Genomic DNA, 26,880 nt, shown 5'->3' with positions numbered 1-26,880 from the left:
TTAATCCACCAGGGTCTTAATTACACATTGTCATTCTTATGTTTCAGTGTTTGGTGCACAAGGCCTTGTGAACGAAGCAAAGTGTGAACTTTCCCCGATACCCACTGTGTAATGCAACCTGAAGATGGGTTTTGAAGACACGCTGATAAAAGATTTAGTCTATACTGGTGCTTTCTCAAACACCTAGAAACACAAATATGTGTTGACGCCCCATGAGAAAAGATCTATACATGGAGACTGATTCTATTTGTCACTTTTGTTACTAACATCAAAAAAGAACCCAATTATCATTTAACATCTTAGGGCTGATTCATAGAATTATTTGTGCCGAAAAACGGAGATTTGTGCGCCATTCTGCCCGCAAATCCCGGTTTAACAAATGGGGATTTGCGGGCAGAATGGCGCACAAATGTCCGTTTTTCGGCGCAAAAATTCCATGAATCAGCCCCCTTGTGTTGGCCCCGAGTTGTATTTTGTATGCCTCCTTCAAAATGCGATGTAATATTTCTCTTGTATAATTGTTTTTTATTGATTTTAAACTTTATGTGAAAGTGTATATCAATTAAAATATGTGTTTCTTACTGAATCGGGTGCATGGCTGTACATAAATTGGTTGACAGTTTGTGTTTGTTCCATGGGCTTTGGGTAACTGACCACCTTAGGGTAGCTGGTTGTGGACTCTGTTTCTTTGCATTGCCTTCCTCACCCAAAACAGCCCCGTCAAAAAAAGAGGTACCCCCCCTTGCTCAACTCTTTCTACCCAAACTCCGAAGCAACCACTACTTGTGTGCTCCTGTCGACCTTATTTACACTGACAGTTGGCTTGTTTGTAATACCAGCAGCTTGGGTAGTGCCTTTTCCAGATCTAGTGAATGGCCTTAATTGCGGATATCCAAGGACTGCCATTAACGAGGGCTGGTTTGTTAATGTTCGTAAAAACGTTTTCTGGAGGATTGCTTATAGATGTTTTTCCTCTTTACTTCTACCTGATCATGTGTAGCTTCGCCCTCATTTACCATGTCCTATGATTTCCGATGATTCTGTTTCTTTCTTGCTTTGCTGGATTGAGTGTTTTGAATGTGATCTTCCTCACATGATGAGATGTTTCCAACATTTATAGAAGCCACTGCAGCCTGCATGGCCGCTTCGTGTGGGACGGCCTCCCGATGTGGAGAGCGAGCCCTGTCTCCTGTTCGTTGGTCACTATCAGGTACTAGATCTTGTTGGTCACTATCACGTACTAGATCTTGTAGGTCCCTTTGGCCAAGAGTTTGTTGCAAAATTCGGGCTCCCACTGGGCTGGGGCACTAAGTGGCACTCAGGGGTGGCCGTCAAGTTTTCAATAGACTCTGCATCTTCAACTTCCCCCGATGTCATATTGGTATTTACCACGTTATTAAATAACAAGGACTCCAGTAATGTGGATTGCGTTTTTACCTCAGCCTTTAGACCTTCATGCAATGTAACCAGGATGCCAAGCACCTGGTTAATTTCTTCCAGCACCGGTTCTAAGGTCTTGTCCCCCCCCCTCTGCTTTAATCGTGCCGTCTCGTGGAGCTGCTGTTACACTTGCAGCCGCCTTTACCGGCGGTTCTGTGTCCTCACACAACATAGAGCCAGAATAGTCAATCAACAGTGCAGGGTCTGCACTCGAGGACCCTTCCCCCCGGAGAGAAGGGGATAGGCAGATCAATGGGCAGCTGCATCCATTCAGAATTCGTTATTATGCATTCTGCCCGATCCTGTGCCATGCATGAGCAGGGGACTCCACAAGTTTGTTGTCTTGACTCCGCTCCTAAGGTCGTACATGGGTTAACAGCTAGGCTTGCGGATCGGTGGGGGAAAAGTACACCCACACTCTCTCGGGCCAGGAATACAAGATGGTTATGATACTGACCACAGAGTTGCTTCCATGAGAGTGCCACTCGCCGCGTCTCAGTTGAATCAGTCTCTCCAGTCCCAAATCTTGGCACAGTAACCAAGCCGTACCCACCACCTCGGACCTCCAAACAAATAGTCACTATAGAAAGACTTCGGGGCTCCTGGACTTGAAACAAGTAAAACGTAGTCTCCTGCCAGGCACTGCACACGGCGCTTTCACACATACACACAGTTCCATAGCAAGTTCCGGTTGCACTAGTAGTAGCTTGGCAGCCGAAGCCTTCAGCGTCAGACATCACGTGCTTGTTAAAGAACGAAACGTGCCCAAAGTCAGGTGAAGAAGAAGAAGGGGGTGCGGGGGAGTGCCATGGTCCTTTTCTCGGATCAGAACTAGACACTGCCGTTTTATTATGCACGTAGATCTATAATATAGCTCTTTATTGGCATCATAGTAACTCTAGCATCTGTACAATGGAATCTCTTCGACAAAGGTGAACGTACTTTCATTTTAATGAGAAAAAATTAACGCTTTTAGTAAAGTATTTTTGAACATATCAATGATATTCTTTTAAGTGACACCAACAGTCGCCTCTTTTAAATAGAGTATTTTATTTCTTTGAGCCACTGTTATGCGAGTCATTTGGGTTTTTGCATCAGTCCCTAGCCATGCTGTCCGGGAAAATAAGTGTTCCAATATGGCCGCCGCCCTGCCCTCCGGTGTAAAGTATCGCGACTTGTCCGTTTTCTATGGGTTTGTTGTTGCTGACAGTGACAGGCTATGATAGCGATGTCTGTCTCCAGTGGGGGATTCCGCTGCCCAGTGGTAGTGAGGAAGGTGCCATGAGTTATCATCAAGGCACCGGTTACCTATGGTTTTGACTTTTATTGCGGCTTCAATCCGCTCAGCGGGCACCGGTTTTCTGGTGAGTGAGTCCAGGCTTGTTGAAACTAGAATCTGCAAGATTAGTTTGGTGCATCCCGTGACTGTCTGTCAGCCCCCACTCCCCCCCGTGACTGTCTGTTTGCCCCCACTGCGACTGTCTGTTTGCCCCCTGTGACTGTCTGTCCCCTGTGACTGTTTACCAGCCTCTCCTGCCCCTTTGATTGTTTGCCTGCTCACTGTGATTGTTTTGTTTGCCCCCCCCTGCCCCTCGTGATGCTTTTTGTTCCCTCCCCGTGCCCCTGTGCTGGTTCTTGTGCCCCCTGGTTGGTTGTGTTTGCCCACCACCTCCATTGGGTCTCCTTTTTTGTTGTTACCCCTTTATCCCCCTCTCCGTTCACTAGCACTTTATTTCTCATACTTGACTTCTAATTGGTATGATAGTAGCCTGTCCATGCCCCCCCCCCACCGGACAGGCCCTACTACTATCCTTTCTTCCCCTTCCCTCGGCTTGTTAAATTACGGTATTACCTCAGTTGCCGCCAGGCATAGTAATTGTAGCTGCCTGTCTTTCTCATCCTCTTGCCCTCTCCCCTCCCCTCCCCTTGTTAAATGCCGGCACTACATCAATTGCCGTCAGGCATAGCAATTGTAGCTACCTGTCTTTTTTAATCCACTCTCCTCTACCCCTCCCTTTTATTGTTCACTTGCACTTACTCTATCATTTGTCTCTTGACCTTTGTGATAGCAGCTTGTTATAATGTGTCTTGTGCCTGGGTGGTGATGCCATATAGAATGTTGGAAGCTCAGTGTGGAGTGAAGTGAAGTGCTGGGGTTCCAGAGAGTGGCAGTTGATGTTCGTTCCTGGCTTTGGTGGGATGGGTGGCCAGTACCCTATTTATATATGGTTATTTGTAAGGCGCTTATACAACAAGACAGTGTTTCAAAGGGACACAAGACAAATGGGAAGGGAACAAGGGAGCAAATAAACCATGAAGTGACAATGAATAAATAAGAGAAACAACAGACAGCAGTCTTACTAGGCCTTATGACATTCAGAGTGTGCCAGTGCAGAAAAAATGGAGGGGGGGATGTGGAGTGAGGGAGTAGGTGTTAAAGGCCCTTGGGGGGAGTTGAGGGGCGGGGGAACTGTAACAATGTAAGATCGTAGTCAGGTAAGTTCACACATAGTTCTTTTATGTTGCTTTATTGTCTCTTACTGCAGGCTTGTTACATAGGAGAGACGCTGGCAGTACCCCACCTTGCAGGCATCTATCTCCAACCGTCAACTCTAGAGCACCCGCACATCATACCTCACACCAACATTCCAAAACCTGGAACCGCGTATGCACTCCCCATCAAGATAACATACCTTGCGATACAACAAACTGCCATGGTGCCTATTGGGGAGGCAATAGGTTAGTACATGGGCAGAGGCATCCCAAGTCATGATGGAGGGCTGCAGCCCACCAGGTAAGTGCGGGGCTGAGACAAACCACCCAACTGGTAGATGTAGGTCCTATGGGTAGTGCAGGGGGGTGGAAGTTGGTGGTGATTGGCCACATGGCCAGGATCCTATAGGACTCTTGAGGGATTGTGTCGCCAATCTCAGCGGCTGAGGGGAATGTTAGCACGGGAGGGACAGGGGGAGGAGGAGAAGAGAAAGGTTTTTAGTTGTTTGCGGAATGTGAGATGATCCGGTTCAAGAGGGGGGAGACTGTTCCAGAGGAGGGACCCAGCCGAAGAAGAGATCTGCCTCTCTGCTTGGTGAAGTGTTTGACCAGCAGAGAATTGGAACCAGAGGATCGAAGGGATCTGGAGGGAGGGTATTTAGGGAGAGAAAGCTTGTAAGTAAAATGGTCTCAGGCCCCAGACAGCCTTATATAGGATGCAAAGGGTATTGGACTTGATCCTTGCGACAACCAGGCACCAGTGGAGAGACTTTAGGGCTGGAGAGATACAGTCCATGGGCTTGAGGCCAAGGATAAGCCTTGCAGTCCTATTCTGGATTAGTTGATGATGGTGAAGGGAAGAGAGAGGTAGGTTGAGAAAGAGGCTGTTGCAGTAATCCAGCCTGGAGAGGACCAGAGCTCTAGTGACATTGAGCTTCTGGGGGAAGGTGAGGAAAGGGAGAATGCCTCTAGGGAGGTGAAGTTGAAAGTGGGCCTTCTTGGCAAGGTCCAGGATGTGGGAGTGAAGGAGAGAGAGAGGTCGAAGATCATCTCAAGGTTTCTGGCTGCAGTGGAGGCAGAGGGCAGCCAGAATGCAGGAGGGAAACTGGGAATAGGAGCCCTGATAGGAAGAATCACAGTCTAACTGGAATTAAGACCAAGATCATTGGAGGCGCACCCGGACTTGATAGCAGACATACAGTCTGGGATGAGTGAGGAGGAGGAGGAAGGGAGCTTGAAGAAGAGCTGTGTGGCATCTGCATAACACTGGAAATTAGGAGATAAGGCAGAGAGGTGAGCACGAGGTGCAAGGTAGATATTGAAGAGCCAGGGCGGGAGGATGGAGCCCTGTGGCACACCACATGTAGAAAGAGAGAGGTGGTGGAGGAGAACGAGCCCAGTAGAACCTGGGAGGGGTGGTCAGTGAGGAAGGTGGCCAATCAGTCCAGTGCCCTGTCTTAGATGCCCAGGGTATCTTGGAGCCGCTTTATGGGGATAGAATGGTTGACCGTGTCAAAGACAGACGAGAGGTCAAGGAGAATGAGAACCGCAGGAGAGTTAGTCAAGATTTGCGAGCAGTTCTACACCAGGTGTTCAGGAGAGCCGTTTCTGTGCCTCTGGATGCTTAGAATCTAGATTGATGGTCGTGTAAACAACCAACAAGCTCAGTGTGGTGGGTCAGTTGGGGCTGAAACCAACTTCTCCAGGAGTTTACCAAGAAAGGGTGTGGTAGAGATAGGGTGGTAATTGGTCGGACACGAGGGGTTGACTGAAGACTTGCTTAGGAGGGGTGCACAAAGGGGTGCTTGAGAGAAGAAGGGTGTCAGGACTCGAGGCTCGCGTGAAGTATGAAAACCTCTGTCCCTAAGCAACCAACAACGAGATATGAGACACTCGCTGTTCGAGGATTAGGGCCACAGGTGGCAGGAACAGGAACACCAGATCTTTCGGGTGGCTGCTGAAAGGAAACGGCAGGTTATGTAAGACTAGAACAAACTGTATGACATGGAGCTATCGCCAAGTAATAATGACAACTACCTGGAGATGAAGATGTGGGTGGAATGTATGGAGGAAAACCTGAAGTGTTACAGGATACTCGAGGATAAAACCTGTTCCCTCAGTGAGCAAAGCAGCAAAGGCAGCATGCACAATACCATAAGGTATGGATGAATGCTGAAGCAACCAATGGAATCCCCTGTGGAAGGTATAGGATGCAGAGGACTGACACAGTTCGTGGGTTTCAGAAGCATGAGCCAAGTCCAAAATGCCAGAGAGGTATCCAGAACGGTCCGTGATAACAATGATGCGTAGTCTGATGTTTGGTGCGCCAGGAGTCAGAAGGGAGGATCCGTAGCAGTCTGTGGTGAATTCCGAGGTCAAAGAGAGGAGGGGGGCAGTTACCGTACGTAGTAATCAAGGATTATGCAAAAGAAGTCCAATGAACGGATTCCGAGGTCCAGAATACCAGAAAACATGAGCAAGAAACATGTAACGCTGAATGAAAGACAGCTGAGAAGTGTTGTACGGTGGGCATCAACGTTGTTTTATGGTGTTGCTATGACACCCAGGTCACGTGATCCTGAAGCGTGCGTCACGTGACGGGTTACGTGATTCACCAATCGGGAAGCGTGCAGGGTAGCTGGGCGTGTCGTAGACCAAGATGTTGTATCACGTGGTTGCTTTGACAATATGCGTTTTCTCCTTTCGCGTGGTGTTGTCATGGAAACACGCGTTCGTGTGTACAAACGCCAGGGGCACTGCCATCTGGGATACAAGGGATGTTGACCTCTCCAGTGCCCCTGAAGTATTCTCTTGTGCTGGAGAGCTGGTGATATAGCCCCTTTGTGCTGCTGCTGAGTCACAGGAGTTCACACTGGAATGTATCTGTGGTTGTGAATGCATGACAAAGGAAAAGAGCCAGATGCTAAGGAGTGGTTGCTGAATCAGCAAGAGCCGGAGCGAGGGAGGAGATGTTGTCCTTGATGGTTCTTGAAGAACTTGCAGAAACCTGTTTGAATGAGACCTTTTTATAGAGCAGCCTACTCCAGTGATCTCATCCGTTGTGATAGGTGGGAAGGAGGAGAGAGTAGGTGAGGGTGGAAAAGAGGCCAAGGGAGGCAGGGGAACATGGTGAGGAATGGGAGGAGACGAGAGAGAACAGAATGTCCCGAGTTTTAGAGGTGAAATGGGAGGCTAGAGCAGTACAGAGGGCCTGAGAGGGAAGAGTAGCAGAGTTTGCTAATCAAACTTTTCTTGATTAGCAAACCAACCAATTTATTAGCAATGTTGTACTAATCATTTTACAGCCACAGAAGAAGTTACTTGTTCCATACAATTGAACAATGCAGCAGTTGTGTACCACTGAAGTAAGACAGTGGGATAAGTCATACCTTAAAAGCTCTTTAAAATTTCACTTAACCTACAGGTCGAGTAACTTAGTTTACACACTCAACCGCAGAGAAATGCATTAGACCCATGGCAACAGATGACAACATTTAAATGTGCTTTCTGTAAAATGGTGCATGTCACCAAAATCTCACTTTAGTTTGGCACACTGCTGCCACGCAGAGGCCAGCAGCCGTACACAGTGAAACCTTTATTTGACATTTACTGCAAAGTAAAGTAAAGTTTAAATAAACATTTCAAACATCCCCTGCAAATGGTACTGGCCCTTCTTAAAGTGTACTTGACTATGTGAGTGGGTGAAAATATTTAGCAAGTCCTGGATGAGTGTCTGTAAAAGGTTAGCTGCATGAATGCACACAAAGAGATATGATAAAAAGGCCCTGAAAAAAGTTTGGCCAGCTATCTTTACTGCAGGTGCTAATATATAACGTAATTATAGGCCTAGAGCAAAGCGAAATCTGGAGGCTAACTACAGTGATGGTAGTGTAGTAGATCTACAGATGTACAGACTGGATGGAACTATTGATCACTGCTATGCGTAACATCTAGTTAGCTTTGTCTATTCATTATGTAAGAGAAAAGAAAGTAAGAGACTAAGCAGAGTGGATGGTCTAGCAGGCAGAGAACTGGGCACACCAGGTGGAATATTGTAGTTGGCAGCCATCTCACTTTCCAGGGCAGCTGGTATACAGCAACAGGTGCTAAGACGGAATGTCAAGGTGTGTGGGATCATCTCGTGAGTTGAGCACCAGTTGCAAGCTGCGTGTAACCACTGGTTACAGAACTAGGTTTACCATCAAAAGCATTTGGCCGTTTGATCATGTACATTTGCAAGTGTCCACTCATCGATATGATGCATCTTCCCCAACAAAATGAAATATAGCTGACACTATGATATTGAGATACACCAACCTACACTTTACTGTAAAGCATGGAGAAAATGCAGTGTTTTACAGTAGCAATACTGTAATTATGCATTATGTAACAAATTACATTTTTAGAAATGGAATTGAATGACTGCATACAGACTTGTCTTTGGCAGACAGCATACGGTTCGCTTAATAAAGGTATTATCTAGATTACTTCTTGTTTGCAATTATTTGAAAAAGAAAAACACATTCTTGCTTGCACACTCGCACAGGCCTTTGGCACATAAGGGTGGAGGAGACTGCTGTACTCCCCCAATTAGCCCATTTGAACTTGCAGTGAACAGAGAAAAGAGGGTGGAGGCAACCCTGAAGGCAAGAGAGGAATGCAGGGTGATCTGTGCTTTCACTGAACATGGTAACTGCTACACAAGTGCCAATTTAATTGGCAAACCGACAGAATTGCATAGAAAAATGCTACGCAACACTCCTTATTTTAGGCCTTGGAACTGTTGCGCTTAGAGGCGGGTTTCAGTCGGATCCTCATGACTGGGGCAAGAATGTCAAGAGTGTTAGTAATGACAAGATGAAGAGTGGCAAGGACAGAGTCATTGGGAGAGTCAAGAGGAGGGGAAGGAGAAGAGATGAAAGTGGAGGCAAATGCAGCATCTTTGGATGGATGACCGCAAAGGAGGCTGGCAGTGCTGGTCGAGGCTCGGTCTGGAGGCCACAATGTCCCTGGTGAGGGGGGAGTAGAGAGTGGTCAGACCAGGAGAGAGGAGTAGTGAGAGGATTGGAGGAGAGCGGGAGATCAGCAGGGATGAAGACATCAAGGGTGTGTCCAGCAGAGTGGGTAGGGCTGGTGGGGAGAATAGTGAGAGAGAGGTACAGAAATCACAGAAGAGTGAGGAGGCAGTAACCATGGAATCATCAAGGTGGATGTTGAAGTGTCCAAGGATGAGGAGTTTAGAGGCAGAGGTTAGAAGGGAGGAGGTGAAGTCAGCCCACTCGGATAGAGACACAGGGCAGTGAGGCCTATAGATAGTGGCAAGGGTGAGAGAGAGTTAAGAGAGACACCAAGCTTGCAGACAAGAATTTCAAAGGAGGAATAGTGCTGGGTGGGCATGGGCATGAGAGAGGTTGGGACCCACTCGGGGAAGATCAGGGCTACTCCACCACCAGAACGGTTGGGCCGGGGCTTGGAAAGGATCTTGTAGCTATCAGGGAGAAGGGAGCCAATGAGCTGGCATTGAACCATGTCTCGGTGGGAGCGAGGACGCAGAGAAGGAGGCAGAAGAATGTTTGAATGCTCGATCTACTGTCAAATATTCTTCTGACAGAGTGGCTAAGTGTCGCCGGTCTCCACCTTTTTGAAGGTTTTCCGAGGAGGAGTACTGGGGGGTGGTACACCCATCAGAGGTGGTGAAGGGGGTGCAGAGAGAGAGGAAGAAGGAGTAGCAGGAGAAGGTAGCAAGTTGATAAAGGCTGGCAGGCACCAGTCAAAGAAAAAATTATAGGGTTGAGGACGCTGGGCCATGACAGTGCCATTGTTCTAAACATTAATGATGCACCTCGAGAATGCAAAGCACGCCAAGAGTACTTCCCATCTAGTGCTGCCATTAATGGGTGAAGAGGAAAAAAGAGAGGATAGAGACCTCAGTGAGGGTGAGGTACAGCACCTCAAAGCGCCAAGTAGCAGCCACGTACCTTGTTGGGTGATGTGGTGGAGGTGGGCCAAGAATAAAACCATCTATTACAGCATTTTATAAGCAAGAGAAATCTGGAAGGAAGTGGTATATAAAAATGGTTTATTATTGCTATTATCACTATTTTTATAATGCTTGAGGGGATTTTCATCGAGGTGTTATTTTGTATAGCTTATTGTTTTTGGACAGCCTTAACAGAAGCTGATTTATCATCATTACAGAGTTCATTTAACCCCTTTCCCTCTTTCCCCCAGCAGTATTCCATAACTAAATGTGCAGTGCAACAACCAGGCTAATGATGGTAGTGAGTCAAGTCATTATCGCTGGTACATTTCAGGACACGTATGAGATTCAGAGCTCTCATTCTTCTTGGACAAGATGGGGCATTAAGGACTTTTCCCATAAAGCCCAGAAAGGGGGACCACACTACCATAAAGGGAAGCTGGGAATTACTGATGTTTGCTGTAAGTTTTGCCATTCCCAGAGTAGCCTACACCTTGTCCATTCATAGATGCGTTGAGGGGGCCTTCACTGTCCTTCACAACTGGAGGATTGCCAATTTTGCTGCCAGCAGAAGGTGGGCCAACAAGTTCCTTTCAGCAGAGGTGCAGGATGAGGACGAGAGCTGAAGAAGGCCCAGGACTCACAATACTGGATCATTTGGTATGTCAACCGTAAGGATGTCCTTCAGCTTAGATTTCACCTCAAGCCAGTAATCTTGGATCATCGGGCACCCCCACAACACATGCAGCAGCGCCTATTCCTCTTACATCCTCACCAGCAAAGTTTGTAATTGCCTGGTTGACGGTGATGCAAGACAGGGTTTTATACCATCTCGTCAAAATCTTAGCCTGGCTTTTGGCTAGTCTAGGGCCCAGTGAAGTCAATGCCCCCTTATAAATGATATCCCAGTTTTGCATAGTTGGTGGGTGCCCTAGCTCCCGCTCCAAGACCTCCAAGTGTGATCTACGGTCAGGGATAGAGAGTGAGTAAAAGCTCTTCTATAATCAAGGAATAAGCCCTGTAGAGTCTGCCGCCATTTGAAATACCAGCTCTAGTTCTGTCAGTGGACTAGTTGCGTTGCTACATTGGACGGGTGTAAGATCCAGTGACTTGCCTGAAGATATCTAAACCTGCCCAACCCCTGCAGCCCCAGGGCTGCCTTGCACTCCTCTACATTGTGTATCATTCCATTAGCAAAAAGGTCTCCAATCTTTCCCACCCTGTTTCCATCCACTGTGTGAATCCTCTGTTCAGTTGTCCTGGTGTAAAATCTTCATTGTTAATCAGGGGGGTGAATGGGGAGGAGAAGGTGACAGACCCTTTCATTTTGCTTATGCTGTCCCCCGCCTCAAGGGATCCCTGTGTAAGCAGGTATAGATATAAGCTCTGCGCTTGGGACAACTGGGGTACCCAGAGTTGGGTCCAAATATGGAATGACGCAATACCGCCTTTTCCATGCTAATCCAAAGCTTATTTGTATCCCTTTGGACCCAGTCAATGATTGTCCTGGTTTGCTAGGCCCTGTAATAATCCCATAGATTTGGGAACGCAAGGCCCCCTTTACTCTTGGAGGTGCACAGCAGGCGCTTGAAGACTCTAGGAGACCCCCCTCCACAAAAACTGCGCTAGGGTAGGGTCCCATGACTGCAGAGACTGCTTGGGATTAGGTACGGGAAGAGCCTATGATGGCTGGACTATTAACCCCAAGATATTTCACAGATCTGGAAGCCCATGCATATGTGTAGGCCTGTTCAAATTGTGCCTTCTAGAGTGGGGGAATATTGAGACTTTGAAAAACCTGAAGGTGTCTCACCCGCTTGTCCCCGGGGATCTGTCATCCAGGTGGCCAGGACACAGCTATCACTTTTGGATCCAGTCCCTGTGGGTGCACCAGTGCGGGAGGATCACCTGGCTGAGGGGGCTTCAGTGAGTGGAAGTGGGACACACCTTCCCTATAACACCTTTTCCCCATTTTACGAGGTAGGATAATTAGGAACTCAACCACTCCACCCCTTTCCCGACACAAACACTTTCTCACGGACAGCTCACTGTGAGAGAAAAAGGACCAACACCTGAGCCGTATACCTGACATGTCCCAACACAATTGTTAGCCAATTACTGATCATTACACGCACCTGACTTTCATCACACTTCCCCACACGGATAAAAGGCGGAGCGCGAAGCACACTTTGAGCAAGGCAAAGCACATGAGGAAGCAGCAGTTCCAAGATGGCAGTTTAATACAAGGAGAAAGACGGCAAGACCGGAGAGAGTTGCCAGGAGGGAAGTTCCCTTGACCTTTTCAGAGAAATACTGTTACTTTCACGAGCCTTCGAGAATAAGCAACATAAGACCTGCAATTAAAGCTGAAGAAACCTGCATTATGTGTCGGAGGTACCCGAGGCTCTCCCGCGACGATATTCAAGGCAGGAAGGAGCGTTTGCTGCCGTGGTACAGACCGTAGCTCCTACAACAAAGCAGCACCATTGAAGTCGGCACAGCCAGTCAAACCGGGAGACTGATACCAGACCTGTCTGTGTTAGAACCAAGGTTGCAAGGGGCAACATTGTATGGAGAAATGTGAAGAAACTGTTTGTGAAGCGTAAGTGATGAGCGACACGAATATTATTAAAACTGCTGATCAGTTATTTTGAATCGATACAGATACCGTAAACCGAGTGGTCCGGCACCACGTGGGTGCTCATTCGAAGGTTTCTGTTAGGTACCCAACTGACGGGTGGCAAATGTAAAAAGGAATTATGAAATCGAAGTGGTGCTGCAGCGGGTCAAGCTAAACCCTGTGCACATTTGAAAGTCTTCGATGGTTAACACTAACTGAAATTGGTCCGAACCCGGCTGAGGGAGGCTAATTTTGTAAGAGGAAGGATCTGAGGTTGGCTGAGGGGGATCCTGGGTGAACCGTGAGTCACTTGAGAAAGAATATTCTCTTAACATTGAAAAAGGGGATCTTGGCTAGGAAGAGCGGGATCCAAAGTAACAACCATTGTATAAAAGCGATCTCAGCCCGGCTGAGGGGGATCCAGGGTGAAGAGTGAATCACGTGAATTGAGTACTTGTAAGAGAAAAATAACTTCATTTGTTGTGGTACATCAGGCCCTCAGACCCTCAGAATCAAGAGACTTTGATAAGTAATGAGACTTGGAGACAGAAAGCCCCGATGCTTGTATAATAACTGTATATTCGTGCCGAAGAAGCCAGAGATTTTGCTACGCTCAAGTGAACCGCCTTGTCCTGTGCTGAAAATGTAGGGAAGCGAGGCCAACGGCCTGAACATCTTGACATATCACTTTTGTGAACACTTCTTTCTTTTCCATAAAAATTACCCCCACACGATTTGTATTTGGAGGTAAGGATTGGCGATATTTATTTTTGTATAGGCCGTTTTAATTTGACGAGACACCACTAGGACTGTTTTATTATTATTTGATGGTCGTAGCCTGCTCCCATCTGTAGATTTAGGATTATATAGGCGTTGTTCATACCCTTGTTGAAGTTCGATAAACACCCTTGAACTGTGGTCACTTGTGTCTGTCTTACTGTTGATACCATGCCTTCCTTACAAGACCCAGCATTTCCAAATTACATGTGTTAATCCTGAACCCGGATACCAATCAGTAGCAGTGGATTTTCTCTGCTATCCCTTACAAAGAGGTCATGGGGTCTGTGACAGACAGGATAACATTGTCTGTAAAACGGTTTATCTTATGCTGGGCACTGCCAAATGTAATTCCTGTTATGCAGTTATTCACCCAGATTCTTGTCGCAAAGGGTTCCATTGCCATTGTGAATAATAACGGTGACATGGGGTTGCCCTGCCTTGTTCCCCAGCCGAAATATATGGGATCAGTCAATGCCCCGTTAACCATTAAGTGGACTGATGGCGACAAGTAGTTGGTCATAAACATGTGGCACATCATGGGGCCGAAGTTGAATTTATGGAGTACCTACAGCAGGAAGCCCCATTCAACCCGGTCAAAGGCTTTTTCTGCATCTAATGCCAATAGGAGAGAATGTGCCACATTCCAACTGGATTTATCCACCAGATAGAGGACCCTTCATCACAGTCCCCCACTTACTCCACATCACTCTTCTTCATCACAGTACTCCACTGCCACCACCTCACTCCTCCTCGTCACAGTCCCCCAACTCCCCCACCTCACTCTTCCTCGTCACAGTCCCCCAACTCCCCCACCTCACTCTTCCTTGTCAAAGTCCACAACTACCTATCCTCACTCTTCCTTGTCACAGTCCCTAACTACACGACTTCTGACTTCCTTGTCACAGTCTCCAACTACAAAACTTGCCTTCCTCATCACAGTGCCCCACTACCCCACCATGCTCATCACCATGTCACTCTTCTTCGTCACAGTCCTCAACTGCTGCACCTCACTCTTCCTCGTCACAGTCCCCAACTACATAACATCAATGTTCCTCGTCTCAGTCCCCTATTAACCCCACCTCAGTCTTCCTCGTCACAGCACACCATTACTAATTATTTCTTGTGTAGTGGACACAAAAAAGATGAACTACTTGATAAACCCAATGTTGCGTAGTTCAACAACAGATATTGATAAAAAATGATGTAACATCAGTTATCTTATCAGAAAAAAGACAGAAGCCTTGCAATTCAGTGTGAAAACTTTATTTGAAGTGATGTTCAGATACCGATTTTAATGCAACAAAACCCCTAAAATTCGGCAATGCTGGAAGCTATGCCACCTTGACTATGAGGCCCGCATTGCGAAGTCCGTAAGCACCCTGTTGACATCACACATTATATGATATCGCACGTGACATCACTTATGACATCATGAGTGACATCACTGATCACGCATGCAAGAAAGAGATGCAACATTTAACAAGTATGTTCTGCATATAAGGGTTGATTCAGGTGCACAGCTTTGTTGAAGTTTGCATTTATTTAAAAATACTGTCTATTTGCAACCATTGTATTCTTACAAATCAGAGTTATTCTGCATTGATTGAGCATTCACCACGATGTACCATTATCACTCTGTTCTAAAAACAGTCCTTTGACGAATCCCAGGATGTGGTCACTGCTTCCATGTGGCGGGGGGGGGGATATTCTGAAATATTCATTGTTGATGGCAAAAGCTATCTTAAGACTTTGTCTACAAGTGGAAAACAGGAAGCCTTGTTGAACAATTGTGAACCATACTTGGAGTCTAAGTTGGACCTTTATTAAGTTGGATTAGAAAAATAACTGAGCTGGAACATTTTGTTATGAGGAATGATTTCCTTATCCCTTTTGAACATTTAAAGAAAAACCTTCTTGAATCTGGGGAAGGGGAGTTCATCCAGGTTATCAGAAGACAGAGCTATTGTGGTGTGACTTATACTGTTATATTTGTTGTTGTTAAACTGTCATGTTTCCTTATTGATTTATTGTGTACATAAGTGGAAAGGACAGAAACCTTTTTGTTAGAATGTTTTCCTTTAATTTGTTTTAGGCAGGGAAATCCTCTTCAGGGTAGGCATAGTGAGGCGTTTTATGAGTTATTAAACATGGTATCTATTGCAAAAAAACCTTCACTAAGTTGTCTGCCTCACATTTCTGACCCCTCACACAATATAGGACTGATTATTCATATATATCCCCTTGCATAAACAATATCAATTGTAGGGTTCAGTTGGTTCTGTATAGAAAGGTCCCGTGAAAACATGCAACGCCTCCATCAAGATTGAATCAATACTCAAACGAAGGATAATTATCGATTTAACAGGATATAACCGCCTGACGGCTGATGAATCCCCTGGCAGCCATCTTCCCCCACCCTCCATCCCCTTATTTGTCCCCCCCTCAATCCCACCCCCACTTACCTGTTTGTTGCAGCGGCGCAGACCACCACCGCATCAGCTTCTCCAGGCATCATGGAAACGGAAGAGGGGCTCCGTGTAGAGGCCAGCCTTGCCTTGGCGGCCACCTTAGCTCAATATTTTACGTGCGAGGCATCCCGTTCAATGACTCAAAATGCTTTTTTTTTTTTTTTTTTTTAACACCCCAGGTTACTGCTTTGGTAACCTGCAGTGCTAACGGCGTTAAGCCCCCGTTTCAAGTGCTGGTGGGGAGGGGTACCAGCATGGAGCTCTTGTTAATGGCCCAAGCAAAGCTGCCTTGGGACAAGGGCTTAACACCACAGTAGATCTAAACGCACAACAATGTTATTTGTGGAAGAAACCAACACAGGCAAGACTTGGAAAAGTATCACGCAGAATGCTCTAATCAGAACCGACTGAACACTAGAATTGATATTGTTTATGTAAGGGGATACATAGTTATGTGAATCAAATGATGACAGAATATATAAAACAATGAAAAATGACTGAAAAATCATGACTTGGGAATCAAATATTAAGTGATATTTACGAAAATGCTTTTAAACCGGAGACATTTGAACAATTGTAACAAAATATCAGTGATCTTTTTGATATAAATAATGAACCCTATATTGGGTCTGGGAAACATTTTGGTTCCGATGAAAAATTATGGTGAAAAGCAATCATGCTGAAAATAATGCATACGAGTGCTGTGAACTCGAATTGAACTGTAAATTGAATTGCAATCCAAAGAAATTGTGAAACATTCATGGAGTGATTTGTGCTTTGAGAAACCCCTAGGTGGGCGGACATTTGCATGTGCCCCATTTGGTCAATGTTGCCAGGCATAAGAATAAAGACGTAAGGACATAAGTGTTGTCCATTTAAGCATTCGACTTTAATTTATTTGCGTTTGCGAATTTTGTATTAAAGACTGAGTGCAATGACACCCGACTATCACATGCTGTATTTAATTTTGTTGGACTACCTGTAAATAGTAGTCTATAGTGGGTCTGTGCAGCTATAAAGTCATTAGCAAAAATACAAAAAAGGTGGCAGGTGCCCGATCTAGATAGAACATGGCACGATAACTTGTTATGTGGTTTTTTTCACCACTTTGAGAGTCCGCAGTCATTGCTTTCTGCTCACTGTACTTTTGGGACTCATCAGTAAGGTGGAGCTGTGCCTCTCTGAGGTTGGGGCACCTGCTACCATTTTTGTATTTTTGCAAGGAACCTGGGGTTGGTCACCCTAGGTTAGTGGGGGAACCCAAACGTGGACCCCTTGCTCACTCTGCTTAGAGAGATGCACAGATCCACCTCACTGGTGAGGCCCAGCAAAGCTGAAACACGTGTCTGGGGTTGCTGTTGGTACTCTTGTTCAAAGGAGGTTTGCCTGGCATTTCGGTGCTGGACTGCCCTTGTGGGTGGGACAAAGACTGATATGCAAATGAATATTCCTCCTTTGTGAAAAGTACAGTGAGCAAAAAGTGATGGCTGCAGACTATCAAAGTGAGGAAAAAACAGAACAGGTTATCATGCCATGTTCTTTCTAGAGAGGGGCACCTGCTACTTTTTATTTGTGTTCATTAGCAAATATATGCAAAATCTAGGAATGTCAAGATTATTCAAGGGTGAGCGCATTGCACAGTATTCACCTAACTTGTACATGCTAATGTGGTTTTCAAATGTATTTCACGTTTGGATTGTGTATTGTAAACGTATAAGTTATGTGATTATGTTACAGTTGGAGTTATTTGTAATGGTGAGTTAATGTTGCAACAATGATAGTTTTGATGTAGTTTTTATTTTGTTATGATCATGGCTATTTTTACTTTTATATTTAGTATTATGCTAAACCTTGAATTTGATATTTCTGTTTGTAGACTTTGGTTTGTAGTTAGCTAGTAGAACTAACATTTTTTTATACCAATTATTTCTCAATTTGAATTCTACTCTTTAGTTATAACTCTTGGATGTTTATAGTACCTTAATGCTGGTATTTCCAATGTTTGTAGATTTTACCTTTGATTGATAATAACCTTAACTTTTTATAAACTGTTCTCCGCTCTGACTTTACTATTTCTTTTGAGTTACAGCATAAGTGCATATTAGTGACTGTATAGATAAGGGTGGATGCTGTTTAACGGCACTATGACCATAATATAATACAGAGGTAGTTGCTTTATGGGTAATATAAAGTTCAAAACAATGTCCAGTGTGTTCCTCCAATATGCTTTTATTGCATGGATCTGGAACAGCCGACACGTGTTTCGACCTATACGGTCGTCCTCAAGGCTGTTAATTGTTCATTACATGAATGTTTACAATATATACAAAGTTGTTGACATCAATATTCATATATTACAGTTCCAATGTCACATGATTCATTGTAAGTGCAAAGGTCGTCAATACATACTCATAATAAAGTTGGCAACAGTTGAGGAGGTCAATAGAGGAAAAACAAATCAGAAACCATTTGTCAATTAGGCCACAATGTTAATTCATATCATGTCGTAACTACACTAAATACGCCCTGGTTAGATTGCCAACACCATTTTACTTCAGTAGTCATTAACATTCAGTGTTAAGATTGTAGTCAGTGATGGTCCAATTGAGGTAGGTTTTTAATAGTGCTGTTAGCTAGTTGTCCTTCGCCCCTTAATCCATGCGTGATCTGCCAGTTGCAGGTATTTAACTGTAACTTGTGCTACCTCCTAGGTATAATATTGTAGATGTTCTGGATTTCCATGTGTTCCAAAGGCTTGGAATTCTCTCTATTTCTACTGGATGCAAAATAATTTTGCACCCTGGTGTGTGGTTTTATATTAATGAGCTCGAGGTGGGTTAAATGTAAACAACTCACCAACTTCTTCAGAGTATCTCTGTAGTTCAAAGGAGAATTCAAAAAGTATTAATGACTCTAAGTATCCTTGGTTAATTGGTAGTTAAGCTACGCCCATGTGGGTTCTTACCGGTTATCTCTGTACAATGCGTGGATTACATTCTGATTCTTGATAGTCCTCACATGTAGTAAAGATATCTCTTGTGTCCAACAATAACTAATTAAGACATAAGCCGTGACAGTAAACTACCGTGTTTGATCACACCGAAAAATCATATTGTCAAAATTTGGTGGTCCTAAACTATGTTTTGCGCTGTGATGCCTAACCAGATATGCTGGCTCTCAAATAGTTTTCATTGGAACTTTTTTCGGCGATGGCTCCAGTTGTGTTTCAAAACGTTATTTAAGGTGCCAATGCCTGTGGAGACACATGGCAAATTGGAATTTTCATTTCGAGTGTGTCTATTTTTAATGGGATAGACCATGTTAGTTTGGTCTGTGTGCTATTTAGAGCTACATGCTCACGATCAATATTGGTGCAGATGCTATTGAAAAGTTCCTTACCAGATAGTCTGGTTCCTAGTCAGTTCACCTTAATTTGTAGTATCAGGTGAGTTATGCGAAGTCTACACAAAAAGTGTTTGGTATCAATACCTGTGAAGACATAGGGCTATTAAGTTACTGTGCTGAATCTTGAGTGCCCTTTGTGAGGCACCCGTTGCCAGTCCTCTTGGTTTCGGGGCCATAGTTACAGTCCAAAGACTGTTGGTCTAATGAGCTTTTTAGCTCAGTAACGTGTCAAAAACATACCTTCCTGGCGTATTTGAGTCAGGTTAGATCCCGCGTGGCTACTGCCGCGATTGCACACCGGTGCCATTTTGAGTAGCCCTTAATAGTGTAAACACTGCGTGTGTCATCATGGCGCATCATTCGCGACGTGCTGCTCGCGGAGGAGCCGTGTCTGCGTCTAAATTCTATGTGTGGGTGTAACATGTGCGCCAGTGCCCAGGATGGTTGGATGATCCATATCCTCACAAGAGCTAATGCTAATGTTGATATGTTTCAAGGAAATTGTATAAATTAGAATAAATTTGAAAGGCTCGTCCAATCTTTGATTCTTTGCCTGTGGGCAATGATCAAATGTGAACAAGTGACTATCCTGTTAGTCTTATGTAATAGATCCCATGGTATGATCATCAGTCTGTGTTTGTTGGCACGATTTGTTGACATGAGTCGGAATCACGCTCCGACTCAATACATAGGTTTAGTATTTGGGGCCTGTCAAAAAGAGGTATCTTAACCTAAGTAGGGATGGCGTTGGGTGCTCTATAAGTGCTAGGAAACTGTTATTATAGGTTTCCTGGTTCTAGATAAGTACATATCAAATGGAGCTGGCAGGTCCCTCATGTTTTCTGCTTTGCTGACAAATTTAGTGCATTACATGTGTCGATTCATAGAAACACATTCATCTCATGGTCGGAGTTGAGTCCCAATTTTGTACACCACAGATTGCAAATGCATCTTGCCTCCCTTTGCCTCAATTTGAGTTTGCGGTCTCCTCCCTGCTTACCCAGTTGCGCTCTCAATAATCCAACGAATCTAAGTTCTTTCATGTCAACCGTTCGGCTGCATTCCTGCCAGTGCAATGCAAGGTGTAGTCTATGATCTTGCTTGTTGAGACTTGTGATGTGCTCCCTAATCCTTGTCCTGAGTTGCCCAATGGTGCTACCCACACATTTTCCGATAAAAACAAATGATGGCATAAACAACATAGTCTGTCCTGCGTAATGAAATCACTAATCATGATCTTGAATCCATCTTTGGTAGTGTATTCTTGACAATTTGAGTGTGCGTACCTGCACATGCTGCAGGTACCGCACTTGTAAAACCCTTTCCTGGGTTTTAACCAGTCACTACCACCCATCTTTGTGTTGGTGGTGAGGAAAGACGCGCATAGCCGATTTCTCAATCTGGGTGCTCGTGTGTAGATAAACATAGGTTTCTTATTCAAAAACAGTGATGTGTATGTGTCCATGCGAAGTATCTCCCAATGTTTGGACTCCATTTTGTAAAGTGTACTAGCATCTCGTGAATATCTTGTAATGATATCCACGCGGCTTCTCATAGTCTTTTTGTCATTTCTTGTGATGGGGTCCAGCATAGTGGCCCTGGTCATATGCTCACTTTTGTTCCATGCTTTACTGACGGCAGAGGGTAGATATCCCCTTTGGACAAATCTGTCTGTTAATGCATATTCCTGTGGCAACTTCCTGCATGTAGCGTGGAGTTACCATCAGTAGGTTTGCGGTAGGTTCTTGTCTCAACCATGCCTCGTTCAACATATATGTGGAGGTCAAGGAAATCCATTGTTGATCTGTTGCACTTCCCTGTTAGTTTGATTCCCAAATGATTGGTATTCAAGAATTCACTGTATCTGTCAGTCATTATCTGTGCCCCGCCATATCATCAAAATATCATCAATATAGCGTTTCCACAATATTACATTGTTTTTGTATTCCTCATTACATGTGACATGTGTCTTCTCAAAATCATTTTATGTTGTCCATACAAATTCATGCACATCTGCCATAGCCACCCTAACATGGCGCAGCAGCATCTCTCCCCGGCTATGTTCTGTCTTCAGTGTTGTTGAAATGGATCACGTGACCACGACATATGCTTTTTGATGTTTTTTAACCGTGTTTCCAGAAGAGAAAACAGCAGTTCTTCTGCAATTTTTTTTCCTTGGCCAAGAACTATTTTAAGCTTTGCTTGAATAAAATTGGGAAATATTTCAATTGTAAAGCAGTCAACACGCATGGGAAAAGGGCAAGAGAAACGGAACCCAAAGAATTGAGAAACGTATAAATAAATGCAAATCGATTTACCTGAGATCATAATGTGGGACTCAGCCATAACGAGGTTTGCTAATGAGGGTGCATATTTAGCCCCCATAGCAACTCTTTTTGGTATGGTTGTAATAGGTATCATCAAATAGGAAGACATTGTTCTCTAATGTAAATTTCAAAAATTCTTTCAGCATCTCTACATGTGTGTAGAATGATCCCAAAATGTTCGATCTATAGCCTGTATTGCTAGGTCATGGTTAATTGACGTGTACAAAACCGTAACATCCATAGTTGCCAATGCATAGTCCTCTTTCCAATCTGTTGCCACTAGTATTTGCAAAACCTCAGTGCTGTCCCGTATATACAATGGTATCAACACTACATATTTGTTAATAACATTGTCTATATATTGTGATAGTACCTCCGTTGCCCACCCAATCCCACTCATTATGGGTCGGACCTCTGGTAATTGTTCAAAGTTTGTGTGGATGTTGGGCAAGAAATATATGGTGGGCATGACTGGATTGCAGTTTTTGAGAAAACCGCTTTGTACGTCAGTAAGTGAACCCCTGCTATGCCACCCATCAATAAATATGTTTAGATTCTGGACTGTAGATTTGGTCGGATTGCCTAATAGTTTCTTCTAGCAACTAGGTGTTTCCAGATGTTTCTTGCCCATGCTGAGGTAATCTTGTCTATTCATGAGAACCACATTGCCACCTTATCAGCTTCTTTAATAACCACATTTTCATCACATTCTTAATACACAAGCACAAATTGTTGTACTTTTGTTGCAAAAAATGTCTTTAATTTTAATTTGCGGGTGAACTTGAACAGATCAATCTGAAAATCTGTAAAATTAGAACCAATAGTGGGAGCAAAAGACAATCCTTTATTCAAAACTCGTTCTTCCTGAGCACTCAAAATCCTGTCTGATAGGTTTACCACTAACGTGGCGTCAGTCAGTTCCCCAACTGTTTCTTCGAACCCAATCTGGTTAGTATTCCTGTTAATGTGCGGTTTCCGTCTGTGCTTCCTCCTGCCCTCTTCTGCCCCTTGCACGTTGTTCCAGGTTGGAGTATTTGCGGTTGGTGGTACCTGAAACCTGACTTGTTTTGTGCCCTGTTGGGTCCCTTTTCTGTACCGTCTGATTTGTTCTAAAAAAAACGCCTACCTGGGGTTTGCCTGCAGCGTCTTCTAGAGTTGTTCCAGTGGCGTTGGTACCATCCCCATCAGAGTCTATATCAGAGCTACCCGTGGATGTGTTGGGTGTACTCTATCTGGATTTCTTGGAAAAGTCATTGAATTTGGCTTGGAAGGTGTATACCCGATCCTCTCTATGGTCTCTCATCTCTAAAATACTTTCTAAATTTCCAAAGTTTAACTTCGTCTTGGTATGCACCGAAGATGTCCTACATCTTGTTGTAATTTTTGTCTTTTGTAGCCTGTGGATTAGTCATGGCTTGGATCTCTTCTCTAATTTTTTCTATGGCCTCCTATACACGTGCATGCTCCCTTTTCGCATGTTCTACTAGTAATTAAATCATATTGATTGAACTCCGATGTAAATTTTTCTCCCATTCCCTGGCCAGATCTAAGTCCTCCCGATTATCGAAATTGGGAAAAATGAGGATTCTCAATCCCTTAGGTATTTTCTTGTTCTCCAAATAGTTTGTTAGTGAGACTTGTTCCCAAAATGTATTGATCTCTTTTTCGATATGCGCTCTAATTTGATAGATTTCTGGCTTTGTGTTTCTGTGCATGTTTGTAACTGTTTGTGAACAAGTAGAAACCCCAGAAATATTGGCTTTGTTTAGGGAGTGATTGGTCAAAAAGTATTGCCTTTAGCTATGACATTTGTTTGTTATTAAACAAATGCAATAGGTAAAAGTATTGGCTTTGCAAAGGATTGCTGTTAATTCGTACCTTTTTACATGTGTTATTGTTCACAGTAATTGAAGGTACAGCCATTTGTCTGTGAACCACAGGAACGCCTAACCTAATGACTTTGTCAATACTTTTATACTGTCACTTTTGTACACAGTGATTTAGTCGTAACAATTGTAGCTATGGCCATTTGTTTGTCAATGAGCAACTGCAATCGGTAAGACTATTGGCTTTGCCAATGCTTGCTCTTTCATGCATTTCTATATGCATGATTGATCATAGTAATTGAAGTTATGTCTGTTTCTTCATCGGAGAACAACTACTAAATGGATTACTATTGACTTTGCCAATGCTTGTCGATTAGTACATTCTCACACAAGTGATTGGTCATAATAGTTGAAGCTGCAACCATTTGTCAATTAACAAGTAAACATATCAAAAGGTTTTGATTTGGAAATGCTTGATTGTTACATTATTAAATGAGTAAATTAGTGGTAATTGCACTTCATAGTCAAATGTACGCTCTGAAGTGAATATTACAGTCGTATATATTTGAATGTTTCTTGTATGTATTTAATTATTTTGTACATTTCTAGACTGTGCATGTAAAACATCTAGATGAATTAGTATTATTTTCTGTTATCCTCATCTCTGTTGCATTTTTCATATTTCTTTGCACTAATAACAAGCGAATGGTAAGCTTTGCTTTTGTGGCAACATTGAACAAAAATGAAGTGATATTTTGAGAAATTGCGTTCTGAAAATCGCTTTTCCTATGGAGATCTCCATTCTAAGCAACTGACAAAATGCTCCTTTTTCTAATTTTTTAACCTTTGTGTGAACGTTGACCAAATATGGCATGTTTCATGATCAGTTGCGGACAAAAAGTGGACAAGATCCATGGATGGACAAGTTCAAGATATAGGGTAAAATATTTAGTAATTTTCCTGTGGAAGCTGAAAGGAACAGTGACTCTGATGTTTTTCTTTTTTCATAGTCGTCTTTACATCCTTTCTGCACCATAAAGCAATGTATTGAACTTCTTTTTTCACTGAGCTTCCCTTACATTTCAAAACATTTATTGCTGAGACCCACGCATGTTCCCGACTGCATCCTGTGCTAACGTTATTTTAGTTGCGATCTCATTATGGTCGAATGCCCTGGTGACATTAACATGGAGCTCATGCCTCTGCTGGCGACGTATGCAGACGCCACAGCAAAATGTACTGAACACATTTCATATGTGGAAGACACTCCCACCAGCAATGCATATCAAAGTAGACTTTCTCCGTTCATACACTAATTTTGCAGTAATTATTTTATAGAATAATGAAAGTACTCGACAAGGAAATGTCACTTAAGGGTGTTTTATCTTTTCATTGTAGAAATACAACGCAGATATCGATAAGCCACTGAAACTGCACAATAAACATATTGGAGCATCATCTATGCTTGTTTTTCCATGCTTTGGATTATGTAACCACAGCGATCCGAAAGGAGAAGGCTTAGTTGAAGAAAAATGTAGAGGTCTTAATGCCAACGTTTTTTAATGTGTTAAATTTCCATTAAGGAGAACCTGCCATATGGGCATTTTCTCCGGGTACCGAGGAATTGTACCTCTCTGGAAGACTTATATCAAAATGCAGCACTTCTCAGCGAGAGGCTACATCTAAGAGGATATCCGAAGAGACTTGTATCTCAGTCTAAGAAGCGGGCAAGATTCACGGACCGTGACTTTTTTTTGATTCCCAAAACATTACCACCTCAAAACAAAGCTGATCAGATCACGTGTGTGGTGACACATGGCCAACATGTATTTGACATAAAATCATCCGCAAGTACTGGCCCATAGCCAGGCTCAACTGACCTGATCAATCAGAACCACGGTTTGCTTTTAAAAGACCCCGTAATCTGAAAGAACACTTGCTTCACTAGTCTTTCACTAAAAAGACTGCACGGAAAAGTCTCTGGAATGGCCAAACCACAACTGGAGATATCCCTCTGGTGTATGCTCCGTCTGTTGGTCCACTTGCAAAATTCAGCAGTTTAAAGTGGGGCAACGGATGTGGATTCTGCATGATTTATCTAATTGTAAGACCAACCAGGTTGTGTACTGTGTGGAATGTCCATGTGGGTTGCGATATGTGGGGCAAACGATGCGCAATGTGGGGATTCGGTTATCTGAACATTGCTCACGGATCCGATGTAAAAATCTATCATCTCCCCTTGTGCAACATTATGTTGAGCTCCATCATACCCCCGATGACCTAAAATGGTGGGTCCTGGAACAGGCCAGCACTGGTCCAAAAATATTAGGTTGCCTGTTAGACCTGGAATGCCGATGGATTCACTGGTTGGATTATTTTGAGCATGGCCTTAATGAACAATTTTGCCTCAATAGGAACTCTGCGGACGTACAGCCCTTTGTTGGTTCCTTATCTTGGACAGTCAATTTTATGGGTCTGGAGTGATGTTTTCCAGCCTTGCACCTTCGTTGGGACTTTGGATGCATCCATGATGCACACAAACACCTACCTATTAGATAGGGGATCTCCGAGGCACGTCGGTTTCTTTTTCAGGCGGGCCTCTGTGGGATTAGGATGTCTTTTTTAATACAGGGCACTATTCCATCCTGTCGAGGCTCACGCCCCGTTCTTTCGTGACATTTCTCCACTTGCCGTGGTCACCCACCTTAAGGGGTGGCTGCGCAAGCGACCATGTGTGGCTGCAGTGTTTAATTCAGATTGAGCACGGTTTGTAGAATAGTCTACCCCGCTGTACCTTGTTGCCTGCTGCGACTGTGCAGGGTTTTGCAGGGTAGGCCAATCACGCTGCAACCTGTTCAAGCAGAGTCAGCACATCCCGTTCCCACACGTCAGGTTGGAGCGATTCTCCATTGGATCCTGCTAATACACACTCATGTCTCGCCCTCAGCCTCCTACAGCTGTTCGGATGGCCACTCCCTCCAAGCAACCAGGGTTTCCATGGCAATTTTCGTACGGGAAGACACAGCGCTCAGCTCTATGCAATACTGAGAGCTCACCTCATTTGTTTGGCAGCCTTACTGCAACGTCCATGCGGGACGATACGGCGCCCAGCTCCATACAACGCTGAGAGCTTGCTTCAATTGCTTGGTGGCTTCATTTTCAACCTAGGATCACAGTGTCCGGATGATTTACACTTCGACATGCTACAAACTTGAGATATGCACGCCAAGGTAAACACTAATAAAATGTTTCCACCATGCAGACACTGACTTTAGTACATAGGGAACCTGCTTTAACTGGTATGTCATCCCTCTCTCCGACCTCACTACCTCCTTTTGCTTTGTTCTCTTCCCCGCAGATGAGGAACCTTGAGGTTAATTGGTGAACCCCGTTTTCCCTCTCAGAGAACACAGCAGCACTCCTACCCACATTGAGGGCTATGCTGCATACCTTCTCTTCTCCGGGTGTCCGGATGGATTTTGCGACTAGCTCCATGAAACACACGCTATAGGAGGACAGTTCCAGCGACTACAGGTGCATT

General features: G+C 44.2%; 1 protein-coding gene across 4 annotated transcripts in view; it reads left to right on the top strand.

Moving 5' to 3' along the window:
• Positions 1-2,622: 2,622 nt before the first annotated feature.
• The window catches only part of UVSSA (UV stimulated scaffold protein A), a 765,945-nt gene continuing 741,687 nt past the window's right edge, over positions 2,623-26,880 (top strand). For 2 of the 4 annotated variants that reach the window (XM_069632156.1, XM_069632153.1), the window contains exons 1-2: positions 2,635-2,804; positions 3,987-4,234. In XM_069632156.1, the coding sequence (XP_069488257.1) occupies positions 4,210-4,234 (25 nt within the window). In that variant the 5' untranslated portion in view covers positions 2,635-2,804; positions 3,987-4,209. Of the gene's footprint in view, positions 2,805-3,986; positions 4,235-26,880 lie in introns of all 4 variants that reach the window. The other 2 variants (XM_069632154.1, XM_069632155.1) reach the window with 2 other exon arrangements.

Source organism: Ambystoma mexicanum, chromosome 6q (assembly GCF_040938575.1).
Source record: "Ambystoma mexicanum isolate Mex_15411 chromosome 6q, UKY_AmexF1_1, whole genome shotgun sequence".
Lineage (NCBI taxonomy): Eukaryota > Metazoa > Chordata > Amphibia > Caudata > Ambystomatidae > Ambystoma > Ambystoma mexicanum.
Note: the sequence above shows the minus strand (reverse complement) of the source record. Positions and strands in the feature narration are given on the sequence as shown.